The 9,990-nt window shown below is 55.8% G+C and overlaps 2 protein-coding genes across 2 annotated transcripts in view; one reads left to right on the top strand and one right to left on the bottom strand.

Moving 5' to 3' along the window:
• Positions 1–5,687, top strand: part of B4GALNT1 (beta-1,4-N-acetyl-galactosaminyl transferase 1) — a 6,799-nt gene extending 1,112 nt beyond the window's left edge. The window contains exons 2-11 of the mRNA XM_005879071.1: positions 3–203; positions 724–888; positions 1,018–1,124; positions 1,539–1,579; positions 1,957–2,137; positions 3,109–3,207; positions 3,351–3,541; positions 4,014–4,154; positions 4,377–4,617; positions 4,992–5,687. Coding sequence (XP_005879133.1) covers positions 3–203; positions 724–888; positions 1,018–1,124; positions 1,539–1,579; positions 1,957–2,137; positions 3,109–3,207; positions 3,351–3,541; positions 4,014–4,154; positions 4,377–4,617; positions 4,992–5,209 — 1,585 coding nt within the window. The 3' untranslated portion in view covers positions 5,210–5,687. The remainder of the gene's footprint in view (positions 1–2; positions 204–723; positions 889–1,017; positions 1,125–1,538; positions 1,580–1,956; positions 2,138–3,108; positions 3,208–3,350; positions 3,542–4,013; positions 4,155–4,376; positions 4,618–4,991) is intronic.
• A 581-nt stretch (positions 5,688–6,268) lies between these two features.
• Positions 6,269–9,990, bottom strand: part of SLC26A10 (solute carrier family 26, member 10) — a 7,281-nt gene continuing 3,559 nt past the window's right edge. The window contains 13 exon segments of the mRNA XM_014550055.1: positions 6,269–6,502; positions 6,504–6,619; positions 6,737–6,791; positions 6,883–6,965; positions 7,043–7,076; positions 7,215–7,328; positions 7,409–7,478; positions 7,590–7,696; positions 8,204–8,299; positions 8,390–8,467; positions 9,167–9,280; positions 9,382–9,529; positions 9,672–9,754. Of these exon segments, the coding sequence (XP_014405541.1) occupies positions 6,359–6,502; positions 6,504–6,619; positions 6,737–6,791; positions 6,883–6,965; positions 7,043–7,076; positions 7,215–7,328; positions 7,409–7,478; positions 7,590–7,696; positions 8,204–8,299; positions 8,390–8,467; positions 9,167–9,280; positions 9,382–9,529; positions 9,672–9,754 (1,242 nt within the window). The 3' untranslated portion in view covers positions 6,269–6,358.

Here is a 9,990-nt window from a genome sequence, read left to right as displayed (position 1 = left end):
AGGGCCCTCTGTGTGCTTGCTCTGCTGCTCGTCGGCGCCTCGCTGGGGCTCCTGTACGCTAGGACCCGGGATACCTCGGACCTGCGGCTACCTCTTTCGCTGTGGGCGCCCCTGCAGGGTCCCCCCAGGCCAGAGCTGCCGGACCTAGCCCCTGAGCCCCGCTATGCCCACATCCCCGTCAGGATCAAGGAGCAAGTGGTGGGGTGAGTGCCAGGAGTGGTGGCCTCAGTGCGTCACTCACTTTGGAGGGAGGGGGGGGGCGCTTTTGTTTCCTCCACTGCTGAGCTCTGATGCCTGGGTTTCCCCAGCTGGTTGGCTGGTCGTGGGGGTGAGATGGGAGGTGGAGGGGGCTATTGAGTCTTGGCCTGGGGGGAAATCTGCCCTCCCTGAACCCTGTCACGGTGAAGGGAGGGTGTGCAGTCAGGGGGTGGCCCCAAAACTCTTCATGATGTCCACATAAAGCACTCCCCGATGGGGTCCTGAGCGGTGGGTGGAAAACCCTGCCATCTTAGCAGTTTGGCCCTGTTCGGCACCTCTGTGAAATCCTGATTTAGGAGTAGTTCATCCTATTTAGGGTCCCCCCCTCCCAGGGACTATTTGGAGAGCAGTGTTTGGGGGACAGATATTGGTTGGGCAGGGTTGAAGGGCGCTGTGTAAATGTTTTGCGGGGTGAATGGAGCTGTATGGCTGGGCTCTGATGACCCCCCCGCCCCCCTGCTCCAGGCTGCTGTCAGGTAACAACTGCAGTTGTGAGTCCAGCACCGGGAGCCTTCACCTCCCCTTCCAGAGGCAGGTCCAAGCCACTGACTTCACCAAGGCCTTTGACCCTGAGGAGCTGAAGGCTGCCTCTGCCTCCAGGGAACAGGAGTTCCAGGCCTTCCTTTCAAGGTACCAGCATGAAAGGAAAGCATGACTATGCTGGTGGAGAGCAGTAGGCGGCCTGGGGGTGCGTGGGGCAGGAGGGAAAGCCCCTCTCCTCCTGACTCTCCCTCTGTCCTTCCCCTCCTCCACGGACAGGAGCCAGTCTGCTGCTGACCAGCTGCTCATTGCCCCTGCCAACTGCCCCCTACAATACCCCGTGCAGGGCGTGGAGGTACAGCCCCTCAGGAGCATCTTGGTGCCAGGTGGGGAGAAAGGTCCTAGGGGATGACCTAAGCCACCGTGGGAGTGGCAGAGCCTGAGCCTGGGTGGGGAAGGATGAGGGAAGATTGGAATGCGGGGTGCGGGTCTTCTGATGAAAGAGGGACTTGAGGTCGGCAGGGGGCTCATGAGGTGGGAGGTGGGACAGAAGGGACTCTTGGTAGTCAGGAATTGCAGAGACTATAACTAGAGAAGTCTGGAGAAAAGAATCTATGGTAAAGCAGGCCATAGAAGAGCTACTGCTTTGATGTGAAGGAGTTAAACAATGACTCTAGGCTACTTCGGGCCGTTGTGCCCCGCTGCCTCAACAAGAGGAAGGGGTAAGAAGTTCTGTGTTGTGAAAAGGGAAGAGAAAGTGAGCAAAGCTGTGTGATTCTCATCTCCCTCCTTCCTCCCAGGGCTGAGCCTGCAGGCTGCTTCTGGTCAGGAGGTATACCAGGTGAGAAGAAACAGGAGCGTGGGGAGGCCAAGTGGGCATCAAGGATGGTGGGAGGGCCCTAGCTGGTTTGGCTCAGTGGATAGAGCGTCGGCCTGCGGACTGAAGGGTCCTGGGTTTGATTCCGGTCAAGGGCAAATGCTTGGTTTGCGGGCTCAATCCCCAGTAGGGGGCATGCAGGAGGTAGCCAATGATTCTCATCATTGATGTTTCTATCTCTCTCTCCCTCTCCCTTCCTCTCTGAAATCAACAAAAATATACATATTTTTTAAAAAGGATGCTGGGAGGGAAACAGGGCTGCCAAAGGAGGGATGGAGGAATCAGGGCGGCAAGAGGTGGGTCTGGGGGCTAACGCTGCGCTGTCCAATGCTTGCTCCCAGGTGAACCTGACTGCCTCCTTGGGCACATGGGACGTGGCAGGGGAAGTGACTGGAGTGACTCTCACGGGGGAGGGGCAGCCACACCTCACCCTCACCAGCTCAGGACTGGACCAACTCAATCGGCAGCTGCAACTGGTCACTTACAGCAGCCGAAGCTACCAGGCAAACACCGCAGACACAGGTGCGAGGCGCTGGGTGGAGGTAGGGGCAGTCTGGGTGAACAGAACCCAGAAAGGCTGGGTCAGGCAAATGGCAGAGGGTGTGGGAGATACTCGGGCAATGGCCAGAGCTGCCCAGCCACACAATGGGCATTTCAGCTAGGCCAGCAAGGCCAGGGAGGGAGAGAAGAGGCCTTTGTTCATCTGGGGCCAGAGCAGGCCAGAGGGAAATCGGAGCTCTGGGTGTGTCCCCTCCTCAGGCCAACCATGGGGGCCCCAGGAAGTGACCTGCCCCAGGAGCCAGAAGACTCCAGCTCTATTCCCAACCCACCACTTACTACAGGGCAAAGGGCTTTATCTCCCAAAGCTCCCACTTCAAGCAAAAGGCACCTACCAGCCAAGGCTCGCTACACCAAACCTGCTCCCATTGAGGACCTCTGCCCTTGCCGTTCCCTCTGCCTAGAATGCTCTTCCCCCAGATGTGTGCATGGCTGGCTCCTTCTTGTCATCTGGATCTCAGCTCAAATGTCTCCTCTTCACTATCACATTACTTGCCTTATTTTCTATTCAATATTTACCAGTATCTGAACTTTTCTTATTTACTTAACCTGAAACCAGGCTAACTAGGTTTCTCTCCCAGCTTTGTTGCTTAAATCGTTGTCTAAATGTGGCAGATTATTTAATTTCTCTGTGCCTTCTTTTTCTGTAGTAGGAATCTACTTCATACCGTGAGGATTAAATGAGTCCATATTTAAATTACCACTTAAGGTCATTTACAAAGTGCCTGGCCCATAGTAAATGCTCAGCAAAGGTTAGCTTTAAATTAAATGTTTTCTCATCTTTCTCCCATCCATTAGAATGTAAGTCCCATGGGGGTAAGAACATTGCGTTCTTGTCCACCAGGGCTGGGAAAGGTGATACACAGAATAAGCACTTAAATATTTATTTACTAAAAATAGAATGCTGTTCCACATTTCATGCCCTTTCTTCCCAGTCCGGTTCTCCACCGAGGGACATGCAGTGGCCTTCACCATTCACATACGACATCTCCCCAACCCTCGGCTGTACCCACCTGGGTCTCTACCACAGGGAGGTGAGGCTTGTGCATGCAGGGGCATGGGTGCAGCCCCGGTGGGGAACGAGTTGGGAGAGGGCTGCCTGGGAGAAGACGGATGTCTTTTTGCTCCTCACTATCCACTCTCCTTGTCTGCACCTAACTCTGCCCCTCACTCCCAGCCCAGTACAACATTAGCGCTCTGGTCACCATTGCCACCAAGACCTTCCTTCGTTATAATCGGCTGCGGGCACTCATCGCCAGCATCCGCCGCTTCTACCCGACCGTCACAGTGATCATCGCCGACGACAGCGACAAGCCGGAGATCATTAGCGACCCCCACGTCGAGCACTATCTCATGCCTTTTGGCAAGGTGCGCAGCGGGCCAGACGGAACCCAGCGCCCCAGGGCACCGGGAGGGGGCGCGCGCGCTCAGTCTCCAGAGTAGTGAGTGGTTCCCGGGATAATGGGCCTCAAAACCACTGGGATGGATGCCTGTTAACCCCGAGGCTTCCCGGACTGGAAGCTCTGTGAACGCAGAAATCGTGTCTACCTTATTGGCGCTGCATCCGTGGAATGGTGCTCAGCACCTAGTGGGTGCGTGATAAATAGTTGAACGAATGCACTTAGGAATTAAATGCATTCCAAGACTGCCGCCCCCAACACTGACTCAGGACCTCTGACAATGGGAAACTGTATTTTTTTAACCTAGCTCCCCGCAATTCACAAGAACTCGACGTTTGGAGAGGGGTACAGGCTGTTTAGAGTGATCAAGAGTGAAAAGGAAAGGTGGCAAAGGGGTATGTCCTAACCACGGCTTCGCCAACCACACATCCCCTTCCCAGGGCTGGTTCGCAGGCCGGAACCTGGCCGTGTCGCAAGTGACCACCAAGTACGTACTGTGGGTGGACGACGATTTTATCTTCACGGCTCGGACGCAGCTGGAGAGGCTTGTGGACGTGCTGGAACGGACGCCGTTGGACCTGGTAGGGAAGGGGCCGCAGGATGTGGGGGTGGAGACAGAGGGCTTCCAGGGGGTTAAGACCACGGCTGGAGAGCAGCCAGCCCTTGGGACAAGAGAGGGTGAAGAAGCGGAGCCTGGGCTATATCTAGGTCGGGGCGGGGGGGAAGAGGAGGAGGCGGAGGGAGCACAGACCTACCCCTTCCAGTCCCCGCCCCTCCTGGAGCCATCCTCCCATTCACCGCAGGTCGGGGGCGCTGTGCGCGAGATCTCGGGCTTCGCCACCACCTACCGGCAGCTGTTGAGCGTGGAGCCGGGCGCGCCAGGCCGCGGGAACTGCCTCCGGCAAAGGCGTGGCTTTCACCACGAGCTCATCGGCTTCCCGGGTTGCGTGGTCACCGACGGCGTGGTCAACTTCTTCCTGGCACGCACCGACAAAGTGCGAGAGGTCGGCTTCGACCCGCGTCTCAACCGTGTGGCGCACCTGGGTGAGTGGCGCCCTCTTCTGGCAGGGTCTCCCCTTGCGAGGCGAGGTTCCTTGCGGCAAGGCGCCAAGGGCACCCCCGCAGAGCCCATGGCTGCCATTCAGCCCCCCTAGAGCAGTTCTTCGAAGTTTTACCGAGAGAAAGAGCTTCTACCTCCTGGCCTGCACACCACGTTAACCTTCGCACCCAACACAGCTGCTGGGTCCACCTTGAACTTCCCTACCACGGTCACTGCCACCTCTACCCCACTCCCTGGCCCTGAGAAATGGAGTGTGTGCATGCGCACCCTCCATACCCCAAGTCTCACTTCTCCCTGAGGGTTGGCCTTCTGCACTCTCAAGACGTTTCATTGTGTACTCCCCTCCCTCCACCCCCAGAATTCTTCCTGGATGGACTTGGTTCCCTTCGGGTGGGCTCCTGCTCAGACGTCGTTGTGGACCACGCATCCAAATTGAAGCTGCCTTGGACATCAAGGGATCCTGGGACAGAGACTTACGCCCGGTACCGTTACCCAGGATCGCTGGACGGAAGTCACGTGGCCAGACACCGCCTGCTCTTCTTCAAACACCAACTGCAGTGCATGACTGCGGAGTGATGGCCACTCAGGGCCTTTCAACGGACAGGCTGGGCCTGCCTTCTTGTCCCTGCCAGAAATTTCTAGCAAACCCCACTACCCAGTGACCACTCCGCTGACTGTCCCCAATCCCCTTCAGAACCTGATCCCAAATAGGGGCTAGTCCTGGTGACACTCCTCCTTTCTGTGAGTGCCCAGGGGTGTGGTGGAGCCATAACTCGTCCCACAGCCAGTGCCAAGTCCTCCCTCCACCCCCTCATGGAGGTGGGGAGTCACTGTCCAAGTGCCAAAGAGCCCAAAGGACTCTAAGAACCTGAAGTGGAAACGCTCATCTCCTGGTGACTGAGTGGGTGGGGAAGGCCCCAACATGTATCCCCAGGACTGCGCCGCCTCCCCCACCTCTGGATCCAGGACTGTGCCCCGGCTGCAGCCGCACCCCCATGGAGAGACCTGGTGACTGGAGCTGGGGTGAGGGCCAGTGAACACACAGGTGAAAGCATTTTTAGTTGTGTCTCTGCAATGCTGTGGGCACGGAGGAAGGGGCACCAGGGGCGGTGTGCAGACACCCAGACTCACTTCATGAATCCCAGAGGCTCTCAGCTTTATTTTATTAGTTACATCAAGTGAGGGGGCTCAAGGGCCACGGCCCTCACACACACACTGTTGGGCCTTCCATACTCCACGTGACCCGGTCAGACCCATACTGTGCAAGTCTTCGGACCAGTGAGCTCCTGAAAAGGGGAGGGCACGTGTCAGGAATAGATTAAGTGCCCCGCCCTTCCTCATCCAGGACTTGGCAGTCTGAGGGGCACACCAACCCCTCTGGGACCTTTAGTTACTCAGTTCTTCGCCCATAGCTGAGCCCATTCTCTCTGGCTTAGTCTTTTTTTTCCTTTTTAATCCTCAACCCAAAATACATTTATTGATTAGAGAGAGAGAGGAGGGGAAAGAGATAGAGAGACACAGATGTGAGAGAGAAACATCCATCAGATGCCTCCTCTATGCTCCCTGACTGGGGACTGGACCCACAACATAGGTATGTGCTCTGAACAGAAATCAAACCCGAAAATTTATTATTATTATTATTAGTGTTATTATTATTGATATATAGGAAGACGTTCCAACCAACTGAGCCACTCGGCCAGGGTTCCCTGGCTTAGTCTTGATAAATTAACTCATCATTTCATCCCCATCCCTTCCTTCATCTTCCTCCTCAGCCCCCTTCCTAACTCCCTCTGCCTGGATCTTCAGCCACTGACTCGCACCTCCCTGGCTACAGCCCAGCACCTCCTGGCTTCCACCCCTGTTGCTACTGTCCCCTCACCAGTCTCTCCAGGGCATGAGCAGCTGCATCCTGGACACTCACAAACAGCTGCTCTGGGGTCACTCTGTCCAGGAGTCCTGCCTGGGTCAGTGTCCTGAGCACTGAGGCTGTGTGGAGAGGGGGTCAGGCTCTCAGGTTCTAAGTCCACGCTGTGTCCTCTTCTCTCCCCCAAGTGTCCGGCCATGCCCCCGTCTCCAGCTCCCTCCATGCTCCACACCTCTCACCATTACACTGAGCCAGGAGAAGGTGGATCCCAGCATCTTGGCACCTGCTGGCCAGCTGCAGAGGCGGGGCAGTGGGTTACACCCTACATCAGAGGGTATCCCTGGGAGGATACGGGGAGTTTCTCCTCAACCTCCCTCGTCCTCACCTGTACCACTTCTCTGGCCCCAGCAGCATCTGCGAAGGCAACGCCACTGCAGTCTAGGACCGCCACTCTGACAGGCTCAGCAACTAGGACGGGAGAAGGCAGGGTCCCAAGAGGCTCCCAGGGCTTATTCCCAAACCTTCCTCCTGTCATCCCATCTCACCGGCATCAGGTGGGCCATCTCCCTTTGGAGTCTCCTGTGACAGAAAAGAGTGGTCACCACTTGTGAGGCACCAGCATGACCGTGCACACCTTGAGCACAAGGATCCCCCTCAGAAACCCACGTGCCTCCCACTCACAGAGAAGCCACACTCCCCTTTGACCGAGCCCCTCACCTTGCCTCTGCCAAGCCCCAGGTGCCACTCTAGGTTATGGCGAAACTGCCCACGGGTTCCAAAGTAGAGAGGTGTTGGGTAGCTCAGGATGCAGAGCCCTGGGACCTGGAGGAGCTAAGGGGTCAGAGGGTCAGAGGGTCAGAGAAACATCCGGGTCTAATCATCCCTTCCCTCTTTGGCTGTAGCCCACCCACCTTGTGGCTCTCTTGGAGTGGCCTGTAGAGCTCCGTCCCCTCAGCTAGTCCAAGTGCCACACACTGCACCCTAGGCAGGAAGCTGGGGTCAGATTCCCAGCCTGGCCTGGCTGGAAAGTCACCCCAAGCACTCTGTTCTCTCCCCTCCCTTCATCTTGACACCCCTCATCTCTACTCGCACCTCTGGGTACGGCAGACCACAGTCATCATGGAGAAGACCACACCTACGGCCAGGCCCAGGTCCACGCTCAGGGTCACCACAGACACCCATGTGACCATCCACACCGCCTGCAGGACAGAGATGGGAGTGAAATGCCCAGGAGAAATGCCAGGCCATCGCTGCTAAGGAAAAGGGTCCAGGGGCAGTGGCCGCCAGGGCAAGTGATGGGGCGGGATGGCTGAGGAGAAGGCAGAAAGAAAGACAGAAGGAAGGGATGGATACACACCAGACATACTAGGGTCCAGGGGCAGTGGCCGCCAGGGCAAGTGATGGGGAGGGATGGCTCAGGAGAAGGCAGAAAGAAAGACAGAAGGAAGGGATAGGATTGACCCAACGATGGATACACACCAAACATACTGACCCCAGACCTTGCACCACCTGGGGAGTTAAAAATATTCAGGTCTGAAGGGGTTCAAACCCCACCCCTCACCTTGTCTCGGAGGAAAGGGATTAAGGGGTATGCATGTTGGGGGTGGGTGGGTTACAGAATTTAGGACTAGGACAATTAGCTTTGATTCAGGGCAGAGGCTGGGGGTGCTGGGAAAGTGGGAGAGGGCAATGCTGCTGTTTCTCACAAAGTCCATGCGGCTGATGCGCCATAGTTGTGGAAGTTCCTGCATCTGGAAGAACATCTGGCGCATGCTGGAGATGTTGATGCAGGCCAGGACAGCCTTGGGGCAGAGGAAAGGAACTAACCACCCCAATACTCTGGAATATAGCCACCCCTCCAGGTAACCCCACACACTGCCTCTGCTCCTTACCTTAGGCAGATAGTAGAAGAAGGGCCCTAGCCACAGCAGCACTGACAGGACAACTACGCAGGAGAAGAGGCCTGCCAGCTACAGGGAAGGGTCCATGGAAGCAAAAAAGGAAGGGAACCTCACCCACCCTCATGTGAGAGGTGGTTTCCCCGCCCACTGGGCCTCGTCTTCCTTGACAGTCTCTGTCCTCCCAAGTCCCTTTCCACACAGATATTCCTCACTCTTCAATGAGCTTCTTGATATTCTGCCATTCACACCTACCCTTCCCTTTCCGCCCAATTAAATGCCTCATTCACTCGTCTCCCCTAGATGTAGTTCAACCTCTCTATTTTTGTAACCCACCTCCATCTTAAAAGCCACTGTGGGATTACCCTAAAAGCAGGCTAACCACATGCTTAGGGCACCAACAGAGTAACAGAAACCAAAAATATAAAAATATTAGGGGAGACTTTGATATGTGATATTTCTTTTTAACTGAAAATGTCCTTATGGAAAAAAAAATTAGAATTTTGTCTCAAATTTATTTTACAGTTTAGTTATGTTTTTACTTTGAACTACATATGGGGCACCATAAGCTTTTTAAGTGCTTACAGTAAAGGTCTTAATGGAACTTAGTGTCTTCTTTCTCTCTGACCTAGATAATCCCATCCCCTCCTTCACCCTCCCTCACAGAGCCCCAGCCTCCTTTATACAGCTGCCACCTGTTTCTCCACCACCTGGACCCGACGTCCCCCTTCCCCACCCACCCTTTCTCCTCACTCAAGGGCGCACTCTTACCTGGGTGTTTCCACCAGCATCCACTAGTAGGCTGGTGGTGGCCAGTGTGGCCGAGTTGGGAAAGCAAGAGAACAGCGAGGAGATGAGGTTGGAGGCACCATGAGCCAAGAGTTCCTGGGGTGAAGAGTGAGATGAAGAGAGAGACAAAGGCATGGGGAGGTAACATTAGGGGGCTGTCTCCTGAATGAGGCTGGCGTCCTCAGTGGGGGTCACACCTGGTTGGAGTCAATCGTGTAGCTATACTTGTCTGCATAGATGGAGGCCAGGGAGGCAGACACAGCAAAAGCAACCAGCGCGATGGGCAGTGAGTCATCCAGAATCCTAGGCAGCTCAGCCAGGTTGGGGAGGAGCGGCTGGGGAAAGCTGGAGAGAGAGGGATCCAAGGTAAAGATGGGCTGGGTATGACAAGGAGTACAGGGAAGACAGAGACAAAAAGGGTGGAGCAGGACAAAAGGAGGTATTGGGTGTGAGAGGGGAAAGCTGGTGTTCCTTCATTCTCTCTTACCCTCCAGGCAGCAGCCCCACTATCTGGACATTGTATCTCGTGTCCAGGGAAGAGGTGAAGCAGAGCACAGAGGCCAGAAGCACCTGGGGAAGAGCGTATACTAAGGCATGGGAGGAAATGGGCCCCCCCCCCCCCATCCCCGCAGAGGCTACAAGGGCTCAACACGAGAGAGGATCAAAATGCAGGATTAGGCGGTTGCCGGAGCCTAGCAACTGGGGGAGCTTGGATGTGTTTGAGATGGCTGCCCGACAACTAATTTCGAGTGAAGGAGAGTGGGGATGAAAAGAGGAACGATACCTATCTGGGGCTGGAGAGAGGT

The sequence above is a fragment of the Myotis brandtii genome, unplaced genomic scaffold (assembly GCF_000412655.1).
Source record: "Myotis brandtii unplaced genomic scaffold, ASM41265v1 scaffold581, whole genome shotgun sequence".
NCBI lineage: Eukaryota > Metazoa > Chordata > Mammalia > Chiroptera > Vespertilionidae > Myotis > Myotis brandtii.
The sequence above is the reverse complement of the archived record's forward strand: the minus strand, read 5'-3'. Positions and strand labels throughout refer to the sequence as shown.